Source organism: Vidua chalybeata, chromosome 1, assembly GCF_026979565.1.
Source record: "Vidua chalybeata isolate OUT-0048 chromosome 1, bVidCha1 merged haplotype, whole genome shotgun sequence".
Taxonomy (NCBI): domain Eukaryota; kingdom Metazoa; phylum Chordata; class Aves; order Passeriformes; family Viduidae; genus Vidua; species Vidua chalybeata.
Genome location: NC_071530.1, coordinates 35745918 through 35773886, shown reverse-complemented (window position 1 = coordinate 35773886; position 27969 = coordinate 35745918). Strand labels below are relative to the sequence as shown.

At 35.6% G+C, this 27969-nt stretch overlaps 1 protein-coding gene across 1 annotated transcript in view; it reads right to left on the bottom strand.

The window, feature by feature from the left end:
- The window catches only part of PLCL2 (phospholipase C like 2), a 100090-nt gene that overhangs the window by 12565 nt on the left and 59556 nt on the right, over positions 1-27969 (bottom strand). Inside the window, exons 4-5 of the mRNA XM_053967548.1 lie at positions 26721-26924; positions 11489-11564 (exon numbers count right to left, since the gene is read on the bottom strand). Of these exons, the coding sequence (XP_053823523.1) occupies positions 11489-11564; positions 26721-26924 (280 nt within the window). The remainder of the gene's footprint in view (positions 1-11488; positions 11565-26720; positions 26925-27969) is intronic.

The window sequence follows — 27969 nt, the reverse complement described above, 5'->3', positions numbered from 1 at the left end:
GCTAAATTAATAAAATAAATTACATGTCCACATGCCTTTAGGATATGCTTACAAAGAAAACTCAATGTTAAATTACTTTTTTATATACACAATTTTCTGTCTTCTTGCAAATAAAAATTCAGCTCTCACTCTCATTAAGATATAGTAAACAAGTCACTTTTATGAGGCTTAATTACTTCTAGATTTATTAGTCAATTAGTAATTTTGAACTGCCTGAGAGCTCTTGAATGATAACAGGCATACTATTAACCTGATGTATCACCCATTATATTTTTGCATATACCACCTCAATCAAAGAAAGCACAAGTTAGTCATATTTTCCATTTATTGTTAAGGAAGATATAATTCACAACTTTCTGAGTGACCACAGAGAATACATGGGATGTGTGCTCTTCTATTTGGATGGTATTTTCTGTGTTTTAATTTTTGCACACTGGATAAATGTATTTATCTACAATGAAATGATTATTGATTGTTGCCTTGAGCTGGAAAGCTCAGATCTAAAAATCTCTTTTGACTGGAAACTCTTTACTAAAATCCTTATTTGCATAGAATCACTGAGGTTGAAAGGCAGCTCTGGACCAACACCACTGCTCAAAAGCAGGATCAGAGAGAACAGGTGGCCCAGGACGCTGTTGAGGTGGCTGTTCAATACCACCGAGGGTGGATATCCCACCTTTTGTGGCATTGAAGTGACTGGCTTAGTCCTACTTTCTAGCTTTCTTTAACTTGTTTGTCTGTGCTCACTTTACTGCTTATGACAGCGTGATGAGGTTTCAAACATCATTATTTGGTCCCCTTCTGAGTTTCTGCTTGGGGGTACTATGGGCACTTAGTTTGCATAACCTGCACTAAAAAGTGTGGTCATCACTGCATAAGTAAGGCTGAGCTGACAGAAGCCATACAATTTCTTAAGCATTTGCAAAATGAAAACTGATTCAAGTCTTCCACATTAAAAAGAGCGGCTTTCCAGTGAAACATTCACCCCAGCTATCGAAAGGCATGTAAATACACTGTAATACATGTAACAAAACAGCAATAGCATGATTCAACAGCAGGTTTGTGCAGTGCACAAAACACTGCCGACAAATTTTCCTAATCATAACCAGAGATTTCACAGCATATTCTTCACCTCTGCAGTACACTTGCTTATTCTAAAGCATTCTCATAAGCAATCCATCCATATTTCCAAGTAATATTTTTCCCACCAGTGCTAAATCTTCTTCTGGTTCCCCTGTGAATGCTGGTTAGTTTGAATTGTCCCAGCTTTTCCATCTCTCTCAGACCCATTCCCACAGCCCAGGGATGCATTAGATGGCTTTAACACTTCTTCATTGCCCCGGGAATACCTTACATTCAAGATGCCACTCTGAAATTTTACGCACAGTTCTCTTCTCCCATTTTCAATAACTTCAAATGGCACGAAGAAAAGCACTAGAAGGCTACTTGATGCAGTAGGAACCATGTATCATTGAGGAGACTAATAAAAATTTGCTTGGTTAGTCTTGCAAAAAGAAAACCAAACGAAGAGCAATTGCTCTCTAGATACTCTAGATCAATCACGTAAGACCTTGGACCTCAAAGGATTATCACAGCTAAAGGACAATATTAGGATGGATGTCCACCAGAAAAATCAGAATTTATGTAAAATTTATTACCATTGTAGATGTGGGTCTGTGATCAGTTTTAAAATGAGAAAATTACTCAGATCAAAAACTCATACTCATTTTAAAATACAGCTCAACATGATCAATTTTCAAGAGGTGTACTGGGAAGCAGACTTAAGGACCTACAGTCCTGTGTTTCCTCAACCAGCTGCAGTATGACCTACAGTGTTACATGCATAGGATGTCAAACCTATATTAATTTATGCTTGCCATATTCTGATGGAACATTTATGTTTATAATCTCAACAAAGACTAAATGACAGTACAGAGAGCAAGGTGTCTTATTGCTATGACATACTTTAATAACAAGAAGTTTTCCTAAATAAAACATGCAAGGCAATATAATTTTCTTGACAGGATGATAATTTTGAGTCATCCCCTGTAAGAATAGCTTCCAGACTGGAACTTTGGCTTTGCTTTATGTCCTGGATTCTTACTGTTTAATTTTTCACAAATATGTTCAGTAGATACAAAACCATTCAGAACTGACAACGTTCATATGAGCTGAAAATATGTGTTATTGTTCTACTGATGCTTGAAATGCTATAACAAAGATGCCCTGCATATTGTTGTAATCCCAACATTGTATTTTCATCAAAAAAATATTATTTGGTGATATACCCAAAAGCAACATTTTTGATACTAATAAAAGACACTCAACCTTCAACTGTATTTAGCTTGAAAAAATAGTTTTTTTCTTTTTTTAAAATGAAGCTACTTCATATGAAATTCATTATCCCTAATTACTAACTAGAAACAACACCTGTTGGAAGCTGGTTAGCAATTCCTCCCACTGTTGCATCCTGGGTTGGGTTCAGATTAGGGGTTCTGATAAATGTTAGTTAGCTGGTTCTGTGTACCCCCATTTCCCCTGCACTATGATCCACTCCAGGTCACTTACCATTGGAGCTTGCCCATGCCAGTCTTGTCATTATCCCTAATTACTAACTAGAAACAACACCTGTTGGAGGCTGGGTAGCAATTCCTCCCACTACTGGGCTCTCACTATAGATCCAAAGTACCATATTTAAGATGTTAATTAAAATGTGCTATATAAAGCAGCATAAGTGATTCTGCTATTTTTAAACTAGTTAAGAAGCATATATTAAAAAGGAAAGTGGCCTTAGGTCACTGAGCTGCATGTAATTTTGGTTTTACACACAGTATATGTATCTTTGTTTGAACTGTCTGATGATAATTACACATTTATTAAAATCAAGATGTGAAACGAAAGTGAAACATGGAAAACTGGAGTACATACCTGTACAGTACAAGTTCAGGAACATTTAGAACTCTGAGATTTGTTTGCTTTTGTAAGAGCTCCTATCACAAAGCCCTGGCATACAATCTCAGTTTATAGCAAAAAAATTCACATGTTTTCTTTAACTGAGAACCAAGATACTAATTTTTCAAGGAATCTTTACCAAAGCAGCCAGTAAGACATTTGCTTAGCTGTATTTCTAAAGCCAAATCTTTCCCTGACATGCTCATTTGTTTTCTTTGATGAAAGCTTTCTTGCCAAGAGATGATTTACAACCTAGCTGAGACATGACTACACGCAGGTGGGCTCCTCCTGCTATGTTTTTTCTCTTAACAAAGAACTTTTTCAGTGAAATAGCACAATGATGAAACTCTGGCAATAAATGCATATACTGAGTACACCTAGCATGAAATGAGTAACAAACAAAGTTTGACTATGTCTATATGAAATAAACACTGGTAATATTCCAGGTATGAAGCACTTAAATTCAGTCAAGCCAAATATAGTTTATTTCATTTCTGGTAGAGCTCTTTGATTTAAAATGAAATAAAAGAGTTATAAATACAAAATAAAACTAAATAAACATTAGGAATTTTTAAATGTAAGCTTTTAATTAGATTACCTCACCTTGCAGGTCTACTATTATGTAGACTCAACCACTTACAAAGATGCTGTGAATAATTTGCATATACAGATTTGTTCTTTACAAGAAAAAAAAAAATCCAAGAAATCAGTTTATATATTCAAATATTTCTTCTTCTACTGTGTAGGTTAAATGGTAACAAAGGAAACGAAAAAGTCTAAGAAAGGATTTAGGTTGTAAGTATTCATTTCCACATATAAATATTTAATTTGCTTATACAGCTGCTACTCTTGGCCACATCTTTGAAAGCCACAACTTTGATTTTTTACAGCATTAAATATGTTTCTTAATATTTTTATTTTAGATTATATTCTTTAAACAGTCAGCTATTTCAGCCTCACAAACAATTTCCTCTTAAAATTAATTTTATCAAAAAATGAGATTGGAAAAAGAGTCTGGCTACCAGACCATATCAACAATAAATAAAATCCATCATGTTAGAGAAGCAGTAGAAGTCACTATACTTGTAAATTCTCATATATTTTGCTTACAAAACACTCTTCACACAAAGATTTAAAATGAACCTTCATAATGTTTAGCATACCTCTGTATTTTTAAAAAGTTATTACTAACTGCAAAAATGGAGTCTTAGCAGGAACAAAGATTAGATGCTGAAGTACTTCCAAAGGCCTTGTTTCCACTGAAGACACTGAAAAAATGTCATGCCATAACTAGAGAATCAAAATTTCTTGGCATTCAAAGAATATTTTGCTGCAGATTTAAGATGTTCAAGGCATGAATTATTTGCATTCAATATATTCAGATAATTACTTGACAAAAGAATACAGTACCTTAATTAGTTGTTCAGTATTTTTTAATTATTTCGACTTCTTGGCACTGTGCATTATCTCTGTAGTAAGTGGAAATGTTCCTCAGACACAGACAGGTAGGTACTGCCTCTACTTAGGTGGTTAAAAACTGTTTTGGTGCCCAGTGCCCTATTATTCTTGAAAAACAGTAAAGACAAATTGCATACTTAAGAGAACTTTCTTATTCCATCATCCCAAACAACAATGGCATCACAGCCTGCTGAGCACCATAATTTCCTTTAAATTAGTATTTAGTCTTCCAGTCCAGACTCATGCAGTCTCATGTGCAATCACAGTAATTCAGCTCTCCATATAAGCGACTTTCTTTAATGCTGGGGAGCCACTGAGGACTTAAGATGCTCACTAAATTCTTTAAGAAACTCCATCAGAATAGATTCAAAGTAGCTGCAGTACCAAATGAAGCTGAAAAGAGGAAATGTGTAACATCTATGCTACAACTTGATTACTTCCAAGAGTTAAGAAACCAGCTCCACCCTTCCAAACACTTTCAAGAACAATCCTGTGTAAAATTACCCTTCTACATACCAAAGTCAACAAAAGCAGTATCAACTGACAAAACTCATAAAACCCACACCAACACTTTTTCTGTTCCTCCAAAACAACGCTTCTACAAAATTCACAGAGAAACAGACCTTCACATAATAAAACAGTTGTTCTGGAAAACTGACTCATGGTATTCCACCCCCAATGTACAGAAAACTTTATTCCACAAATACACTCCTCTGTGAAGACAGATGAGATTTCTGAATGGGGGTCAAGTTCAGCCACTCCATATATGAGAAAGAATTAAGACTGCCAATAAAGGGCATAAACACATGAGAGGTACAAAGGAAAGGATTTTTTTCCACAGACTGCTGTTTCCATCTTTTGTTTATCAGTCTTGATACTCAAGAGAGACCAATGAGATTTTATTGAAATGTTTTTGATTTTATTGAATTTTAGAATGCAGACTTAATAAAGATACTGATTTATGGCACACTGTAATTTTTCCCAGTGTTGAAATCTGGCTGAGCCCACACTGTTTCACTAGCAATAGTAATGAATCGCTTACACTTCCACAGAAATCTAACTTTTTTCTCTTCTAGCATTACATTAACAGAAGGGAAAAAAAAACTCTTCATGTGAAGGGGCAAACTCAAGAGAGTAATGCAAAAGTCTGTGCTGGTCAAGTATTTGCCCTTGTACCAATGTGAGATGTCTCCTAGGAATCATCCACCCATTTGCAAAATATATCAGATTCACAAAAAAAAACAATACCATCCAAGGTATTACAGGGAGCTATGTATGAGAAGTAATATAGGAAAAATCTGGTGTATGACTGGTGTGAATACCTATGGTGACAAACATGTGAGCATAAAGAAAAATGACTCATCACCTACTCACTAATACTATTTAAGTTTATCTAAGTGCAATTCTTCACTTCCCCTCCTCCCCATTAGAATGTGGTTTCAAGAATATTCAAGGCACAGGAGAAGAACAGGTTTACAGAGCCAGGGAGTACAGGCAATGGCAGTATAATCTGAGCTGCTGTGGAGCTGTACCTGGAGAGAGAGGCTTAGTGGAGTTATTTGAGGAGGAAGGACAAATAGGAAGAAAAAATACAGAAAAAAAAAGGAGTAGACAGGACAAAGAGAAAAAAAAAAAAAAACAGGTAAAAATGATGGACAGAATACAGAAAGTTTAGAAACATAAATAAAGGGAATAACTTGAATACACCCTTTTTTTCCTTATCTGCCAGCAAAAGCCTATTGTGCTAATAAACACTGAAAATTATGTTGTGACAAGTGTGGAGAAAAGAGTTACAACAATTTGATAACTGGCTTATTAAATAATAGGAGCATAGAGAAAACAAGGAAGAGCAGGGATTTCAAAAGCATGCATACTGGCTGAAAGGGGTCTCCAAGTACTGTTTGAGCCATAGCAGGTGACATTGGAGTTTATGTGATGGTGATAAATATTATAGATTGCTTTCTTTTGACAGTGAACCTCATGAAAAATACAGTAATGGATCCAATTCTAAGATATAACTTGAAGATCAGCATGTCCTACTGATGGCAGTTAAAAAACCTAAATATTCTCAGGTGCAAAGTCCAACGATAACAGATAGAGAGGTATTCCTTCACTCCCTAGGTACAAAACAGTGGTTTAAATGCAATGGCTTCTAACCAAGAGTCAAGACCTGCTGATGAGAGGAAGTATTTCAGAAGACACGGATTAACATGTTCTGCTGAACTCCACAGTACCCAAACCATAAAAACCATAAATTCTCTTTCAAGCCAGGGACAACTGCAGAAATGTTTGGAACATAGTCATTGCCTTTCACAGTTTAAATAAAAACTCAACTGCCTACCTACATACCAAGTCAAAAGTGCTCCTCAATAGTTAAGTATACACATTTCTTTTGCTCTGTTAGTGGATTAGCTAATCTGCCAGAATATTACTTTTCCTCACATGTTTTATTTTGGTGAACCTGAGTCAAAAACCTACTTAGAATACAAATAATCTGAACCAATAGTAAGAAAAAAAAGCTCAACAGCTCAGTAGAAGTGTCATTTTGCTGGAAAGCTTACGTAGTAACAGTGAGGAAGTAAGAGTTCCAACTATTCAAACAAAATTTATTTTATTCCTTTAATTTTCAACTACCAGAAGCATTTGAAGTGTTTGCATGGCCATCATCCTAGTATTTTTCTGCATGCAGCTCTGATTAACATTTTTCCAACAGATACTGTGTACTGTGTTTACCTTTAATGGCATCCAGAATGGCTGGATACTTCCTGTCTTGAAACCATATCCTGTTACTGACACTGCTGAAGGGCTGCTTTGAAGTAGGTATTAGAAAATATACTCCTTCTATGTCATTCATTACTTGCATTATTAAATAAAGTCAGTCACTGTACGGATGGGATAAGACAGACTCTGCTCCAACAACTCAGAATCAAAGTATGAGGAAGAAAGAGAACAGATGGATACAGGAAGAGTGGGGAGTACAATGAAAACTATTCTGGTTAAGGTGGTAGGAGGACATGTGTCAATCTAGCTATATTTGTGGGATAATTTTAAAAACAAATGCAAAGGAAGTAGCCTGGTAGATGTTTACAGAGAGCTGGTGGGACAACATGACAAGGACTGAAAATCCAGCAGGCACTGGAAACTCTTGCTACCAAATGAGCAAACACAAGAAAAGTGAAAGCAGCTCAGTCCTGACGCACAATGAGGAAAAAAGTGTAAAAATCCATCCAGGGACAGACATCATCAAAACAACAGCCAGGAAAATGATATGCATAAGGCAAAACTAGGATGGTCAAATGCAGAGAAAGGATAGTGTAGCTGAGATTCCAGAAAATAAGAATCTGAGAAAGAATTCTGACTGCACAGATGCCTATGGAATATAAGGCCTATAAAAAAAAACATATGGAAAGAAATATGTATGTTTTTTATGAATCTGAATTCTTTAAAATGAATTTATCCTTAGTTTGGGCAAACTGCTGAAATACACATTTACGCATCATATTAACACTAAACTGACACTGCTAGAACTCTATACAATAACTTCATTTTCTGAAATAAAACAGAAATCTCAGAGACCATTCTTTGCAGGTACTGTCAAGGCTATCTTTTCCCCAACACACATAAATTTACCATTACAGATTTTATATTTCCCAAGATTATAGAATCATAGAATGGTTTGAGGTTCGAAGGGACCTTAAAGATCATCTAGATCCAAACCCCCTGCCAGGTGAATGAACACCTTCCACCACACCAGGTACTCAAAAATACTCCAGTCATATCTACATTTGATTAAGTTCAGTAGTTCTTTGTCACCAGCGAGCTGTGTTTAGTAATTATCACTCCCCATAATTTAATGAGTATTTGGAATATTCTTCTGAGCTTCCACTGCTGAACACAAAATGAATTCCTAAGTCATGGTTCTGATTTTTAACCAGGGATGAGCTCAGACAGTAAGAGAAGTTCAGGAATTATGTGATTTGAGTACAAAGGAGGCTATAAATGGGGTAAGGTGACCTGAACATTCAGATTCTTTACTCTAGCAAAGATACAGGAGCATTTTAGGACTCTCAGACATTCAGGGAATGGACCAGATTATCTTCAAATTCCCTTTACCACCTAGATTCTCTTTTCTTGCAGCATCTTTAACTGGCTTAATAGCAACAAAATAAATGGCACTGCAGTAATCTTGAAGTTATCTGGATTTTTTTTAATTCTGAAAAGAAGAAAAGTTCACTGGGAAGCAAAGCAGTATCATGTTCCCATATCTTTTCATTATTCATGTATCTAAAATACTTTCAATAACTATTTAACTAAGAACGGAATGTGTTGAGCTGAAATTAATATGCTGATATGAAGAAAACAGAGAGGTTTTTAATATGGTTTAATTTTAAAGAACCAAAATGAGGAGAGATGTTTATAGCTAAATGCACTCAGAGAATATTAATAGCAAAAAAACTGAATTCTGAAAATAGCCATCTCAGTAATTGTATCTTTGCTTATCCAAAAGGCTATCAACCAAGGAAATAATACTGCATTTATTTCCAAATTAGGTCTGAATTCTATAGGAGGTCAAAAGTCTTATTATTAAACTCAAGATAGAGAACAGTTCAATAGAGTGAACCCACTTTGCCTATTTAACAAAATTCTCTTATAAGCCTGGTTATGACAACAAAAATTTACTGCTTATTGGCAGCTTGTGTACTTCATATTTTAGCAGCTTTTTCACTCTTTGAGCCACAGAAGAAAAAAGCCCAAACAAAGGCACGATTTTGCTTTTTCCTTATCTAGAAACTACATAGGAAAAAGTATAATCTTTTACTCGTAATTAGAGTAGCATCTACTGAGATAATGAGATCAATTAGTCATAAAATAATCTTCAAAACCCATTGATACTAAAAGGTAATTCAGTTCAGCTCATTCATCTTAAAAAATGTCTTGACCCTGCAGGGCTAAAGCCGCCCTAAATAGTAGGAACTATTACATAATCCATACTTAGGCTTATGTCACCATGCTGGAGGGTTCTCATTTGAAGGAGATCAAAATCTCCACTATTTAGCACAGGCTTTAAGTCTTTAGCATTCTTAAGCAAAGGATTCCTGGACCCAACTGTCCCCCATGTAAAATAAGGTGGTAAGACTCAAGAAAGTCAGATACATGGAAGTTTACAGGAATCCATATAAGCTAGTAGAAAGCAATCTTTTCTAAAGAGCAACAATTCTAAAGTAAAAAAATTTGGACAACTAGCTTTTGCCTTACCTCTAACCAAGGACCTAAGCTGCTTAAGACACTGGTGACACTAAAAAATAAAGGTACACTCTCACCACATAATTGGGAGATGATTTAAGAAGCAAGCACACCTGTCTACCAGGCAATGTCCTTACAACAGCACAATACATTTTGTGTTTGGTACTGCTGTGGTTTAACCCCAGCCCGCAACGAAGCGCTGCACATTTGCTTACTCCTGCTGGGTGGGATGGGGGAGAGAATCGGAAGAGTAAAAGTGAGAAAGCTCGTGGGTTGAGATAAAGACACTTTAATGGGTAAAGCAAAAGCCGTGCACACAAGCAAAGCAAAACATCATCCTGTGTAAGCACTGCTCAGCAGCAACAAAAAACATCTCTTCATTATCAGCCCCATTTTAAAGCACTCCACAACACAGTCCCATACCTACTACTAGGAAGAAAAATAACTATCCCAGCCAAAACCACCACAGTATTTTAGATAAATCTCTGCAACTATCAATAAGATACATGAAGTAATATTTTGTCACTCATGGTATTTATGTTTGGTATTTATGTTTGAAAACTTCAAGCAAATAGGGCAACTTAAAATTTTCAGTATTTTGACAGTCCTGTGGTTTGACTAAAGTTCACAGTGTCTGAGGAGTATATGCTGTCAATCAAGGGGAGATCTAGAAATTCTGAGTGGGTAAGCCTTCCTTGCTGCTGATCTGAAAGCCACTGTTAATAGGAGAGAGTTTGTAAAGGAAGACTGAGAGTATAAGAGCATTATTTTTTTCTTTTTGGGGAAAAGGAACAAAACAAAGGGACTGGAATTTGTAGGAGAGCAGGGCAGCAAATCAAATAATGGGACAAAATCATGGAAGATAACAGGAGCTACAGGATGCTAAATATGTAGATAAAAATGTGTTTGTATATAAAAAGCTTTTGTTCCAAGTGAGTCACGCAAGACATGGCTGTAAATGCTTTGGCTGAGTCTTGGCAGCATTCCTGTTTCTGATGCAAAATGTGATGCATCACTTTGAGCAAATTTGTAACATTATTTATAAAACAGTTAAAAGTTCAAAAGAAAACAAGCATGTTTAAACAACAAGGTCAGGCATGCTATCAAAACAAGCAGGAAACCTTCAAAATTCAGTTGAGGCCAAATGACAAAACTGTTACAAAATATCATGCTTAAAAAGGGTCAGTTTGTGAAGGGGTCAAGAAGTACTTATACATCTATTTCAAGTATATATATCAGACCCAGGAAACATTTCAGAGAACTTGTGGGAACAACACAGAACCAGAGGGTATCCACCCAACAGATCTAAAGAAATACAGGAACCAAATATCTGAACTACTGACACATAATTATCAGAAGGCAATGTTCTGACAATTCAAGCTTCACCAAGGCTCTTGAAAGACACTGGGCTACCATAACAAAAGAAGAAAAGTTCCCACGTAGAGAAAGAGAAGCAAATGGTTAAAAAAATTCAGTGTGAAGAAAGATCATTCTCTTTGCTTCCTCTAACCTTGTGTTTTCATTTATGGAAATGACTATACTGACAAGCTACTGTCCATGTATAAAATTCTTGCAACTTCCAAATTCAAGACATAATTATATGAATTTTTGCTTTCTATGATTTGAAATGTCTTTTCACTCTTACTGGATGGGCCTAAATTACAGTAATCCCCCTTTTTTTTTTTAATGAGGTTTTTTGTTGTTTGGTTGTTGGGTTTTGGTTGGTTGGGGGGGGAGAGTTTTGCTATAGTTGAATATTGATTATAAGTTTTGGAAAATAAAAAAAAATGCAGCAAGTTTTGTATAATATTTTTTAAAAGCAGCTTGTACTTACCTGCTTTCTGACATTGCACTATCTTCTCATATAAGCTATCTGTATTTTCAACCAGAGTCCTTATGGTGTGAATCATCTGTAGACAAAATAAATTAAAATATAGAGAATATCAGTAAAATTAAATTTTTACGTAATTTTTTTTAATTTGTACATGATGCTTATAGTTGAACTGAAAGTGATAAACTAATATTTATTGTTAACATAATGAATATACTCCTTTTCCTGATCATAACGAGGCAGAGAAGTGCCCTAAACATAGCATAAAGGCATAAAAAAATACAACAATCTTAGGCTGGGATCTGTGAATACCAGAGCAAAATGTCTACTCCATAGCTCAAAGCAACTGGAAATGATACAACCAGGCGATTCACTTCTGGCAGCTTGGGTGAGATAACCTGGATGCAATTTTCCTCTTCCTCATTCACTACAACAGGATGATGATCACTCATGACCCCGTGCTTCCTTTTTCCTAGGCATCATTCTATTGCTTTTCCAGAGTTTTTCCTCTACATCTTCCCTTTTGTGGCTAGACCTGCACATATGTATGAGACAATGCTTTATGGAAGAAAACAAATCACTTAAGGCTGGTAGTGGAGGATAGGAAAAATAAATTATTCCTTTAGCTGATCTTTCTAAACAAAAAGCCTTTTAGGGAATCCCAGCTGAATGCACAGTTACTAAGATGGAACTGTGCAGAATTTTCAGCCTAGGGTATGTACTGAAAAGTAACAACTTTGCTTCACACCTTACCCACTGACGTCTCTGGTTTCCACTCAAGCAGACAATTTTCTCTCCACTAAAACAATGACTAAATTTTTGACATGTTACTTATGTGGGTGTTCATGTGGAACTTCTTTTCCTTAGGAGACCACAATTTGCTTTTATGAGGAGGAACATTCCTCCTTATAAAAGCATTTTACAGGGAAAAAGGAATGTTACAGGGAAAAAAAAGCCCAAACCTCTCTTAACACTCTTCCTCAGAGAAAATTACTGTAAGAGGCATGACTTCCTCACACATACTAGAAGGAGCCTTCTCCAGCTGAATGACATTGAGGCTGTTTTTCTGAATATTGCTCCAAGTAAGGCATAAATCAATTTTGAGAAGCAGGCAAGCAAGTCTCAGATTTTTGATCATGACAAGTGTGCAGGCAAGTGAGGAGGAAAAACACCTGCACAGACAAACTAATCTACAGGTTTCTGTAACTGTCAGCTGCACAAAAATCTGGTTTAAACAAATGACAAAGCATTTAAAAATAATTCTAGTTCTATTTCTATTATTTCAGTTTGAATCAATAAAGAAAATTATGCAAACCCTGAATTTTTACTTAATGCTACACACAAACAGCATGTGAAAAAGCAACTTTAGAGTACATGGAGGTCATCATACTGGATAATTTAATTTAATCCTCACATGCCAATTAATCTCTACTTAAAGTACTGATTTATATTATGTCAGTTGTCGGGGCTGCTTTAAATAAATGCAATTTATAATATATGAAGTAAAAATAAATTGATTAGGTTGCTAAGCTGCAAATGAAAACCTTTAGCTTACCACATTTTAACTGGATTGTTCTTTGAATATAAATATCAATTTTCACTCAAGCAAAAACTACCTATAAATAGAATTAGGCTGATTACTATTTAAGTGTAACAAATTGAAGACAATTTAAATAAGAGAATACTGTATTTCACCCACACAGGGAGCAATGCAAACTGACTATTCCTAATCAGTCAAGGAGAAAGCCCCATTTTACTGTGTTTCATTACTATTCAGTCTCTAAAACAGAATTCACAAATTCAAATAAGATCACAGTAAATTTGCTTGACAGGCAAGGATTTACCTGTTTCAATATGTATGTCACATAACACATTTGTTTCTGCAATGAACTTAAATGGGGAGAACCAAAACACAGCTGATGTCAGCTGTATACTTCCAATAGCTGATGTTATTTTGCTAACTAGCTGAAAAGAAACTGTAAAGCAAGTTTTTCTGAATTGAAAATCACCTAAAAAAATGAAATGCTGAGCACATATGACTCTTGGGCTTTTCTAAGATGCTAATACACAATAACAAAGACTAGAGAGGGACTCCCTATCAATATGAGTCCTTTCACCTGAGCATTCTTTTGAAAGGAGTTCATTAAAAAAAAAAGAGAACAACTGGGTTGCCTGTTCAAGGTATTTGTTTTGAAGGAATTTTAAGAAATAGTACAACTGCCCTACTCTGTTTTCCTGACCCCATGTGTTTAATAACATAATTTCTAACTCATCACAGTTAGGTCCTATTCCAGCCACAGAACATATCTATCTGCTCAGCTTCCTTCATATGCCCTACATGAACATCAGATAATTTAGAAGCAGTGGAGAACCAGTCTCAGCTGATTAGAAAACTTACTCTGAAACACTGCACTGATTTTCAGAAATAAGAGAATTCTAAGATGAATAAAAATGCTTACATTACTGCTTTTTTTGTTTACTTTCTATATTGACAAAACAATAAAGTTTTACTAGTTCTGCAGATGAAAGGAAAAGAAACTAATCACTGTATTAGTGTTCTTTCATCATGGTCAGGCTAATGCTGAAGAATTTATAATAACATCCCAATTTCATATTTCAGTTCCAGAATGGAAAGCTGCTAAATACCCTCAGATCAAAAGGAATGCCCTCTTTGCAACTTCTGAAGAAAAATGGCATTGCATTTCATGTGACATAAATTATTCTAATATCCACTTTTATATTATCAAGACCAGTAACAGATACTTTCATTATCTTTGGTCTCTAAAATACGTACAAAGCTGTATTTAATATTAACAGCACTGCAGAGCAAAACTGGCTGAGCTAGCAATAATTCAGGGGTTGACTGCAACTAACATTCAATCACTATTATGGAACACCCCAATTTTCAAATGACTTTCCCTAAGAAAATAATGGAGCAGTATGCTGTGTGCATGAGTAGGTGTCACCTTCTAGTTGTGCTTGATTAATAAAGTATTAGTTCATTATAATTTTATTCTTACATTGCTCTTCACCACGCAGTCATCTTTTAGTATGGATTCAGCTATTTGTTAAATTACTCTTACGGGGTGTTTGAACATATGAATTCTTTCTAGTGTTCAAGACAAAGTTATAACCTCATGAAAACAATCATGTAGACATTCACAGAGACTGAAAGACTTTTGGCAGATATAGCATATGGAACAACTATGTATAAATGGCTATATTTAAACAGAAAATTAGCTTAATCCAAATGATACTGGTATGTATATGTGTGAATGATACAAAAGTGAAATAGAAAATGATGAGTAAGCAAGAGCTTCAGTGTGAAAAACACTATGTCTGCAGCAGAGTAAGACATGGAAATCTCAAGGCAAATTAGTCATGGAAATTGAGGAGAGCAGGTAGAATCTGCTCTTCACTAAATTAGTCTATATTGAACAAGCCAATCAATAAGCAGGATTTTCTATCCACATCTAACTTCTAGAATATTATCAGTGACAAATCTGGAAAGAGAAATGGAAACAAATGTAATAGGGAACAAGCACTTACCACCTGATCATTAAAAATGTATTGCAAATTAGCCATGCATATTTAAGAAAAGAACATATGCTACATGAAGTTTAGTAAGCTATATTTTCTAGCAAGCCTTTGACAATACTGATTCACATTTCTAACCTATGTTGCTTTTTTTCTGGAAGTAAAGATTTAAAATACAGAGTTTACAAGATATAGTGCTGAAATTGCTTCAGCTTTCCTTTCAATTCCCACCCCACCACCACACCCCAACCTCAGCATGACCAGAGAATTTCTCAGGTACTCATTACAGACTGGACTATCCTACTTTTGTTGTTGGTCAGTGGAAAATGGGAAATTCACTTCTATGTCAAACCACGACACTATGCTTTATGTGCCTTGAAGTCATCACATTTTTACAAAGGCCAGGTTAATAGTTTGATCTGTTTGTTATAGTCTATAAACTCTATTGATTAAATCGTGCATTTTACTTAGTTATTCTAACAAATGGATAAATGTTAAGAAATATATTTTTTAAATTAAATGATTATTAATATTAAGGGGGTTCAGAAATAAACACTAAATGATTAGTCCAGAATTCTCAATGAGGACTGGAGACCTGTATTATTATATATATTGTTCCTGCCTTAAAAAGCCAATGATGATGGTTAGAAATCACATAGCTATTGCTTCAAACAGATGGAACTGCACTGTTAACAGTTCATCACTTACAGGATGCTGTCCTCACAAACCAAATTAAAAACTCATATACTGAAAAAATCCATCCTCCTTCTCAGCAAAACAGAACTCTCTCATTAAAATGGTTATTTAAAATTACATATATAAATGTCTAGACTACCCTTTAGGATAGTTCTTTTATGTTTCAAAGTTTATTGTCTGATTTGCTGTTTTATTAAAGAGTTAAGTGCTATAAACTAACACCATGTAGATCAATCCAAGTGCTCACATTTATGTACACATGAATGTATTTGAAGCCATTTATTTAATTTCAGCTGAATTTGAACAAGATCTATTTCTACTAGGCTCACATAGACAGGTCTTCTGGTAGAAGATAAAACATTCTGTTTATGCCTTAAACTTGTGCAAAATATGTAACTGAACTGTAAATATTTTGAATATCACATTTAACATAGGCCTTAGGAAAGAAATCTTTCAAAAACCCCAGGATTTATCCAATCTTCTGCATGTGGAACTGCTTGGTAGCACACAAGGAGACATCAGCTGTATCTTAAAATGGAAAAATCAACCAATTATAAACTGTGTCGGGCTGATGGAACTCAGTGAGTGAAAACACCTTCACTGACACAACTGCAACACCAAGGACAAACGTTATTTTTAGCTAGAAAAGAAAAGCACACCACACATTTAAATTTTGAAATCTGTAAATGTGTTGGCAATACAGCTAGATTTACACTACAACAGCAAAACTGAAACCACTCTTAGACTAGGCATAAATCAAACCTTCATTGAAATGGCACTCATATTCTACTTTCATCCAAACCTCTGCATATTAGATGTATTTCTGAAATCACAAACTACACCATTTCTAATAAATGTATGTAACTTTAGTATTCAGAAGCCAAACTGGAGCTCTTAACAGCAGTAATAAACATGTAATTTGCATTTTCCAGACATTTTATTAAGCCCAGGATGGTACAAAATAGCACCAATATCAAACAGCACTTTACAAAAATAGGAAACCAAACACAGGGCATCCCAAACTGCTAATAGCATCTGCACCACTTCAAAAGACGTGTTACACAGTGAGGATCAGAAGCTGCTACCATTGACCCAAGCAGTAGCAGCAAGGAAAGGAAGTCTGGTAGGGACTCCTTATAAACTCTATGCCCTCAAGAACCATTATAGGTACCAGGACCTCAAACAAAAGACGGTCAGCTCTAATAGGATGTCTGTATAAATTGTACCCAAGCAGTCTAGTATTCAGAGATGCCCAGAAGGCATCTCTGTTGTGGCACTGGAACAAGCAGAAGAACTGTTCCTAGTCCTTTCACTGACAACTGCATGGTCAGCTTGCTCTGCAGCTGCGTAAGGAGTTGTTTTAAACTATATGTCCTGCCTGTATTTTCTGCTGGAGAAGAATGGTGTTCTAGCAAATAAGAAAGGAAAATCAGACTGCAAACCTCACAGCTCAAATGAATTGCTCTAACAGGGTGGACAACACACTGGAAGAATTCTGAAACATCCAACTTCTAACAGGACCGTCATAAACAACAGAAGTTTACTTCTACCAAGAAGAAAACATTCACAGCTTTCCTCTGCTCTGCCAAGACTGTCACCACATTGTAGAAGGCTACATATTGGCTAAGCCTGATTTCCCTCTTGTAAACCCATGCTGAGTTTTTTCAGTCTCTTCCTTGTGAGGCCACAGCTGGACCATCCATCCCAGTTTGGGGTTTTTCAGTACAAGAAATATATGGACTACTGTCCAGCACAAAGCCACAGATTTAAGGAACTGGAGCATCTTTTATATGAGAGTCTGAGAGGGCTGGGACTGGTCAGCCTGGAGCAGGGAAGGCTCAGGGGAAATCTTGGGTGGTCAAACACTGGAAGTGATTTCCCAGATTGACTGTGGAGTCCCCACCCTTGGTGATATTCAACAGCCTATTCAACTAGACAGTCCTGGGCAACCTGCTCTGTCTGATCCTCTCTGAGCAAGGGGTGGTTGGGTTTAGATGATCTCCAGAGGTGCCTTCCAACCTAAATGACTATGTAAAAAAGAATTATAGTAAAGTTGATATCCAGTCAAAACTGAGCTTTCTGGCTCAAGACAACAATCGATAATAACCTCATTATAGATAAAAATCAGGTGTGGTTTTGCACAGAAAGTTCAAAGCTCTACAAACAAAAGGTGATCTTTCGCCTATCCAAATACAGTTCAAAGTACCAAGATAAGAAAATCAAGCTGCTAACTCCTACTTCTCTACATACAAGAGGACTCATCACATCAAACCAAATTTCCTTCAAAGCACTAAGATTTTTAGCAAGTGTATTGTCCAAGTTAGAAAATATTTCTTCAACTATACAATAAAGTAAGTTTAGCACAGAAGCACAGAGTTATTGGAGTTGGAAGGGACCTCAGGAGGTCATCTGGTCCAAACCCCCTTACTCATGCAGGGCCACTTACCAGGCTGGATGCCCAGGGCCACATCCAGGTGGCTTCTGAGTATCTCCAAAGCTGGAGACTCCACAATCTCTCTGGGCAACCTGTTCCAATGTTCAGTCACCCTTAACAGTCAAAAAGTGTTACCTGATGTTCTGACAGAGCCTCCTGTTTTTCATTTCATGCCTTTTCTCCTGCCACTGGGTACCAATGGAAATAGCCTCTCTCTGGCCTCTTTGCACCCTCTCCTCAGGCATTTATACACGTTGATGAGATCCCCCTAAGCCTTCTTTTCTCCAGACTAAACAGTCCCAGCTCTCCCAGCCTTTCTGTGCAGGAGATGCTCCATCACCTTAGTGGCCCTCTGTTTGACTCTTCAGCACATTCTTGCCTCTCTGGCGCTGGGGAACCCAGGACAGGACACAGCACCGCAGGTGTGGCCTCAGCAGCACTGACTAGAGGAGAAGGATCACCTCCTCTCCAGCATAACTTATGTTATGATATAATCAAGTATTATGTTTCTGTTTAGACTTTCAACTGCTGCCCTCTTCCAAAAAAAAAAAAAAAAAAAGCAGATGAGATTTCCATTATGCTTACTGAATTCACTGGCGTATTATGATAAAAATGTAATGCTGTACCTGACAGTGGCAGTTTATCTATTTAAGTAGGAAAAACATAGGAACAGACTCATGGTTTAACTTTTCCAGCCTACCTTTCTCTCTCATCTCTTTTTGAAATGTTTTATAGTCTAGAAAACACATACATGGAAAATGTTTTTTTTCTTCAGAAAGAAGCAGGACAAGATTATGATATAATACTTTGCAGGATCAAAAGATATGAAATCCACTTACCAAAACTAATTCTTGCAGGCCTTAGAAAAAATAGGACATAATCTGTTCTTAATTCTGCAGTATCCCAAAATGAATTCATTTCCCCCAGTTTAAGAAAATCTACCAAAGGAACAAACAGTCCACAAGTTCTCCATTAAAGAGTCTTCTATTAGTTCTTGATTCCTCATGAGTCAAGTACATGAGAAAGACTAGGTTGAAGACAGAGTAAATATAATAATCAGCAGCTCTTTTCCAAACTATGCTCCCAAGGACAATAAAATCTTTAAATCCAACAGTCACTGTTTTTCACTTTCCTGATAATCTGGTTTTTGTAGCAAAATTATTTTCATAATTTTAAAACTAAAGCTGATAGAATTAAAACCATGTGAAAAGTGGACAATAAGTAAGAACATGTATATGAAATTAAAATGTCCTCTATCTGTATAAGAAGCAAAAATCTATCATCTGTGTGAAAAAAGTAATAGGTAGTTAATAGGTTATTTCTGAAATGAGAACTATCAGTAACAGCTCTAATAGCCACAATTTTTTCTTCACACAGATGGAATCAAAAAGACAAAAAAACACATTTAAAATTTATTGAGAAAGAGAACTCCTATTGGAAATATGTAATACATATGAGAAGTTGCTATGCATCTGACCTATTTTTATGCTCTTTCATAAACATTTCATTGGACTACATTAAAACAGGACAGAAAGCTGCACTCACTACTCTTCTAAGTAGCCATATTATTTTATGCTCTTATGAATACAGTGAGTCAGCCATTAGACATAATGGGATTAGTGAGAAGACACAAAAAGCTTCACCGTTCATGCTCTCAACAAGAAATGCAGAAATCTTGACTTCACAGAAGCATTAAATTGTCATTATCAGAGCTTTTCAATCAATGCAAAACAGCTCATACTTTACAACATTTGGCATTGGAGTCTTGAGTACCCAAAATTAGACATTTGCTTTGTGGACTGAAAAAGCCCAGCATAAGCTAAGGTTATCATCTGCAGCTCTGTTTTTGGAAGCATAATTACAACCTTCATGCTGTTATAAAACAGGGAAATAAAAACTGATAATAAGCAACACAACTCTTTTTGAAGAAACTGTCCAAGCTATTCACTATATTTTCCATTAATGCTTTGTTTTCAGTTTTTGTGACAGACTAACAGCTACACAATCAGTAACTATTTCAATTCATCTCAAAAACCAGGATGTACAATTACTATAATTTATTAAACATGGCAAAAAACATTACCTGGGCTATTTGCAATATTAAATTGCAATGAATGATGTATGTTTTCCCTTAGATCTCTTCACTACCAAACTATATCCATTTATTACTTAAATAAAGACAGTTCTATTCTGCAGAGACTGATAATGAAAGTAAGCAATACTGTAGAAAGCCAGAGGCAATAATGGAAACAGTGAGACACTGTGTGTTATCACAATTTAAATACTGCATTTGTGTTGCCAACTCTGAAATTCACTGTTTTAACACACGTTATAACAATCTACCACTAAGACTGAGAAAGTTGTTAAAAGTCTAAGCAGCTACATACCTCACACCTCCATGATCTTTGCAAATCTGGGGGCAGCATTAATTCATACAGCTTCCAGAGTGCCTAGCTACTTGAGCTAGATCAAAGTTGCAGGAGCTATACCTACTCTCTAATCCACTTATTGGAAAAACACACCCTTAATGCAAAAATCAACACAAGCAACTGTCTTAAAGAGTTCTTTTCCTGCTGGAGCACCAGGTTGAGTCCAACATTCACTTCAGCTATCAGAAAAGATCTAATAACTTTAAAAGTCTAAAAATTTAATGGCAACTTTATTTTAATATGAGCATTTGAAAGGAAACTTGGGTCAAATGCTTTGGAAAATCTAACCAGACTGATCTGCTGTGTCTGCGTGCTTTTTGACATCAAAGAACTCCAAGGGATTAATGAGCCCTTCATTTTATAAAAGCTGTATTGACTCTTCCCCAACATGACACATTTCTCCATGTTTCCTCTAATTTTCTTCTTCAAAACAGTTTCTACCCATTTTCACAGTACAGATGTCAGCCTGTCTGATCTGTAATTTCATCATCTTCCTGGAAATCTCTTAAAACACTGGTACCACACTAACAACTTTGATAGTCAGCTTCAAGTGAGAGAATACACACAACAATTAGCAGTTTTGATACATCAACTCTTGAGATCTTTCAGAACTCTTAAATGAGTATCTCCTCTTTCTGGTGTATTATTTTCCCAATCTTTTGCTGTTCCTTTGTAATATCTCCTGTCAGCATTTCACTTACAGATGAATTCTGCAATTAGTCTTTCATAAAGAAGCGTTTCAAGTGAAACCTTGATCTCTACAGGTATATGGATGCAAAAACTAATTAAGTGTCGTGGCTTTGTCTCTTTAGCTGGGGTTTTCTTTTAAATATTGATCAGCTAGTGAACTTACATAATCTTTGATTTCTGTTTCTGCTTTTTCAGAAAAGAGGTTACTGCTATTTTTAAGTCTGTGCAGATGATTTTTGGAATTCTTCACTCTCAGTTTTCTTTTATTTCTTATTTAACTGTGGCAGGGTTAAATATGGATCCATTTGCACATGACTTCAGCTATTTGGAAGATGCCTTCTTTTCATGAGAACCCCCTCCATTTTGTTCTCCCCAAGTGTTTTTTGATAAGTGGTACATATTTACTTCAAACTCCCCAGGCAGCATCTTTAGTGTCTGTGATGTCTGTTCTTTTGACTATTTCTTTTATCTTTTTGTTTTGTTTTATATAGTTATGCTCTCAAGTATAAAAGCAAGGAATAATAGCTTTTCAATCTTCTGTGCAAAGCATTAAATTCTCTTCTTCATAAGCCAGATAATGCTAAGAGGTAAATTGTAACATGGAGCATGCATGGAGATCAGCTTCAAAGTCATGGGCTCAAGGACAACATTCTGAACCGACTGGGCACAGAACACAGCTATCGTGGTCTATGCCAATCACATATTCCTCAGGAAAGGTACTATATGGACAAATCCAAATTTTCTTCAAGTGTACAATGCAAGTGGTGAGCAGATGTTAGCATGTGATTTAAAATCATGTGATATCCAAAGATTGGGTTCTACTACAGGAGATTGGTAACACTGAGATCAGCCTCCCCTGACACAACCAGAAACTGAATCTTTTGGCCTGTGCACAAGTTGAAGCAACATATTCACTCAGTTTTAGGAGAGAATTACCAGTACTGGATCCAGCATTTTTTGGTTGCCCCAGAAGTTTGCAACCTCAAAGGGTAATTCAGAGAACAAAGGCTTGTCTGCTGAATAACTCTGACACATTAGTAGGTTGAGTTGAAATAGAAAAGTCTTGCTTTACTTGTTTCTCAAATCTATGATCACAGCATGACTGTAATCCTCTTTACCTTATTTGCACAGTAACCATAACCAAGGACCTACATCAACAACAGGAAACTAATATAGATTTTACGAACTAAATGTAAATCAAAACAGATCTGCTAATCACTCTTTCTTACGCCCAGTGAAAGAGGCAATGGATATAAGCTTTGCTTCCTTCAGAATTATGGAGTTCAATCCAACATGTCCAATAAAGAAGTGCTCTGCTCAATTAATCTATATTAATATCAATATGAGTTTTAAAAGTGAAGAATATTTAAAATTTTGAGCAGAAGCTGAAGTTTGAGAGGACTACTAACATTTTACCAAAACCCTGACAATCAGTCCTTTTCAGATAGGCTTTTAATAAGCCCTATTAGTATCAGTCCAGCCTGTAACTCTACCAGGTATAGCGTCAAATTATCTGCTTTCCAGTTCAAGTTCAAAATATAGCCTATTTTATTTAGTTTATGTCATTGCTGAAATTTCCAGCTCTGTAACATGAAGTTAACTTCTGCATGATTGCACCTGCAATCTGCTGTATTGAGTCAGTAGCTGGAAAGAGCCAAAAATAAGGTAACCGGATTTAAGCTTACTACAGCACTGCTCATCCCCAATGATATGGTGTTTTCCAATTTAATAGTGTCACTCTCTTTTAATACCTCTCATTTCCATTATCTCACAACCCCCACCACCAATAAACACAACCTGATTTCAAGTCCTTCCCTAAGGTGTATATACAAAATCTATTAATCTTGATTGCATTTAAATCAAATGCAGACCACTAACTGCATTCTGCAGACATTTTGAATTACAAAATCACCTCAAAATTAAAAAAAAAATTAAAACCACCCCCAGAAACTGAAAAGAAAATTGGAACTAGCAGTATTATTTAATTAGGATTTAATAATATCTAATCCTAATTACTGTAGCAGCACTACTGCTTTTTCACACAAGTACAGTTACCTGCCTGTTCTGTGTTAGTTTTTCTCTTAGAAGTAAATGCATGCTTGCAAAGTTCAGAAAACGTTATCCTCAGCAGATGGGACACTTCATCCTCCACTAAGGGCAAACAGAGACAGTCAAGTTCTCAACAGTATTTGGCTTTATTTGTATGGTACTCTAGCATATCTTTGAAGTGCTTTTATACTCATCACTGAATAATGCTGCAGACTGAGGGTGAGATAATTTTTTTCTCTTGCCATAGTATAAGGTTTACTTACTGTTTATCTTAAAGGTTATAAGACATTTTAAAAAACATGCAATGGTGTGGAAGCGGCACTTGCCTTAACTCCAAGCTTCAGTCTGCAGCACTGATCAGTGATGGGTGTGATGACACCAACAGAGTGCATGCTGAAGTATCACATTAAGGAAGCTGAAGTTCATGAACAAGAGGAAAAAATAAAACATTGTTAAGCAGTGAAAAAATGTTAGGGTGAAAAATACTCAGGAGCGTGGAGAAGCTAAAGAAAAATACACACCTAAAACTTTTGCCTTTCTCAAAAATTCCTAGCTATATTTGATTTTTATTATCCAGAAATGATACTCCAGTTCCTATAATATGGATAGAAGGGTTTTTCAACCCATGATCACTTAACAGCTTCTCCATTTAGTGAATGAAGATAATTTAAGAAAGCACTATGTGCTATTTGTTTAAAGATAAAAACTCCAAATATCTACTGATACACTATTTTATTACCATTTACCTCATTGTTTCTTTAAAAAAACCTACGTTACACTGAAGACACTCTTTCCTTTCCATGTGCCCCTGCAGTATTGCACTTATTTACAATTATTTCAAGGTGGACTGACTGTCCTGATGTTAAGGTCCTTTCTCACTTGACAGAGCAACAATGAGTCCTTCAAACACTCCCAATGTAAACAAATTCCGAACAATTAAAATATTAAATATTACTTTTGATGTTTATTATAATTTTATAGAAAAGAGAGTATTTTTGACACATAAGTATCCTTTCATTAGCTAAAAATATCATAAACCTGAAACAATCACACATTGAGAATGCCATTACATGTGCCACATTGAAAGGACACACAAGGCCTATGCATGCATTTATGATATACCAATCCAGGTTAGTTTCATAAACACTGAACTCTATCTTTCTTTGAACTTTCATTGAACTCTATTTCTTTCTATCTCTGTTATCCACATGATTTCATACAGCACTTGACACAGTTACATCATTCTGACCTGTACTGAGGCCTAAGCCAACAGAAAGTAAGACAAGTAGGTAATCATTACTTTGAGAGTACATCTACCCTTTCTTAATTTGGCATAAAGAACTCTCATTATTAAGCAGAATTTTACACCCACGTATTAATTAATCATGACAAAAATATCCCCAAGTCAAAACTAATGAGGTACGGTTTGTCCTTTTGAGGGCTCATTATATAAATACACATCAAAATCATACAACCCCCACCACAGTCTATAGAACTGTCAGGGTCTAAACATCTGCCACTATAGCAAATAATCAATATATGAACTAAACACTGTCACATTTCTTCTTCTCTCTTTGAGGAAAGGATTTGACACTATTTCACAATGTGCTTTCAAGAGGAATATGTCTCCCATGGCTGACTTCATTTTCCAGCATACCCCACAGATTTTAATTGCCTAAAATCTTTTGTCAAACTGAACAGAGTAATGGCAAAAGCCAAATGTCACAAATTTAAACGCATCTCATTATTTTAACTTATATTTGATTAAAATAACTTTAAATTTACTTATCTTCAATATCATTTAGAGCTAGAAGCATTATCATACTCTTTGTTTGAAACTGAGTATTTATATTTTAGGGACAAGAAGATAAAAAATGCTTTTTTTTCCCAGTAAAGAAATGTTCAATTACTTTTACATGTATAAGTGAAGTATAGATTTCTCAAGTATAGAAATATTCAAATCATATACAGAGTATAAGATGTGGGAAAAAAACATATGTGAGAACCAAAGAGCAAACCAAACTTAGATTGTAAGGATTTCTGGAGTCACAAGTCACCTTTGTCTAAGTGATATTTAAACAAAAAATGTACTCCAGATTTAGAACTAAGATTTTAAGTACTTAGAATAGCTTAATAACTAACAAGCAGCACCACCACATCGGAACAAACTGCAGGTAGAGAACATCTCCAGCAAGAAAACAGAACTTCTTTACATGTTGCAGCTGTAATCCCAACAGTCAAGCTTGTTTGCATCCTAATTATAGCGATATCCTGTAAGCCACCACTAAGAGGATATACACTATCTTCTTGTAGCTGTGCTATCATTCCAACCAGATTTTGTCGTATTTACAGCACCACTGAACTACACAAACTCTGCCTAAATTGCTGATTATCTATGAGTGTTTTTTTTTTACTTTGGTATAGCATAATTCTAAAGCTACTTTTTTGTTAGAAAGCAGTTTACAAGATACATATGAAACTGGGATACTGGTTAATTTTTCTCAATTTTTTTTTCTGGCAAGTGACTTGATGCTGCCAGGTGAGGTTTCTCATTTTAGCACACAAAACTGCTGCAAAATTATCATCACGTGAAAGCAAGCATTAAATAAATGAATAAATAATCAATTACAGTCTGCCACATTACTTCAGTGGAAGTAAGGAGGACATTTCAAATCACACTCTTCTTGATCTTTTTTCCACATTTGAAATTAATGCAAAGCAGATGTAAATCAGTATTTATTGGTGTATTAGTTCTTCCTTCCTTTTTTCTTGCAACATGTTTAATTTCCAGTCTCTGAAGACACAATTTATCTATTTACTGAAACTTAATGTCTGAAGTTAACATTATAGCTGCTTACATATGTAAAAATGGCTAATCAAATGACATCTGTAAGAAAGACAGAGAAAAGGAAAATAAAAGAGCATGTGTAGAATTTTACATGCCAAGGTGCTTATAAAACTACAATGCCTAGAAGCAGTGCCTGACATTTTTGTATTTGGTGTTGAGTCAAAGCCAAAATAAACCAAGGTCCCCAAAGTGGAAAATGTAAAGTAGTAAGAGGTTTATAGATATAAAGTAAGTTTCAAACTACTGAAAAACAGGTAAATCAATACATCCTCTTCCTCATGTTAAATCCTCTTGATTATAACCACTTTACCTTCTGAAGTGTACAAGCACATGTTTGCATGCAGTATATTAATAATCTCTATGTTTTACTCTGTATGAAAACTACCATTGCTGTACATTCGTGGGAATAACTCAAGCACAGGTAATGAAGTACGAAATAGGAAGTCATGGGTTAAAATTACTTTTAAAACAGGCATGGTACAGTATACTACATATATATTTTAAAAGTCTTTCAAACGGACAATATAAGACAACCACAAAAAAACCACTCACCATTTCATATGCTGTTACAATCTTTTTCAAGACCTCTGGAACAATTCCTTGGAGCTCCATAGTTGGATACTGATCATTGAGATTCACTACTACCAAGGGTGTATTATCAGGCCCAACCAAGTGCATAGACACTGCCAAAATGCACTGCATAAGATTTGCTACAGGAGAGAGGCCACATAATTCTTTGAATGAAACTACTGCATTCTGCAAAAAGGAAAGAAAGAGTTTCCTTTACAGTTAAATATGAAATTTAAAGTCTTGTCATTTCAGGATAAAATGCTTTACTGTTTTACTTGAGCTACAATGGTTGAGCTACAATTACCACAGCTTTTCCCTGAAGAACTGGCATTTTCGAAACCAACCAATATTATACATATGTTTTACAAAAATGTTAAAAATTCAAGGAATGCAGTACATGCCACAGAAAAAAACACTTATTTAGAACAAGTATATCTCCTCTCTATCATGGCTAACATTAACTACGGGAATAAACAGATTCTAAAACATAGTGGTTATATATTTTGAAAATTTTTGAGACATTTTTTAAATGCCACCAAGAGGGAAAAAAATTGATGCTGAATGTCCCAATTAAGCGAAGTGAAGCAGAAGGAGGAATTCAGCACATTTGTAACTTTAAACATACCTGAACTACAGTCCAGACGTGCTGTAATCTGCGGGCTCCCATCTGGTGTGATTCACAAACCCAGCACGCCACTATTGAAGTATTCCTATCATAGAGTCACGCTTAAGTGAATTTTTTAAGGTACTTTAACTTAAATACTGATTCTGCACCTTGCCCTAAGATTTTTTTAGTCTTATTTTATATCCAGTATGGTAGAAAATAAAGCCATAAATTTAATCTTGAAGAAAGTTTACAGCATTGGAAATACAGTGTGACTCCAAGTAGCCACTGACATTTCATTATGGGAATATTGTCAGCACTGTACAGTATTTAGGATTTTTGTACCAATTGGGAACTGGTGATCTATGGCAGGACTGGATTTTGTGTTCCTGTAGGAAATAAAAACAAAAATATGGTATATTTAAGTTACAAATGTGCTCAGTGCTCCTTTCTCTCATGTTGCACTCAGGCAGAGGATCTGGCACAAATTTTCATTTTAATCCAAATTACTTTCCATCTTGCTGGCATGGTAAGACTCATTTGTGGACATGTATCCTAGGAAGACATAATGCCAACCTTAACTCAAACAGGAATCAAATGTGAAATATTTTGCTGTCCCTTTATCAG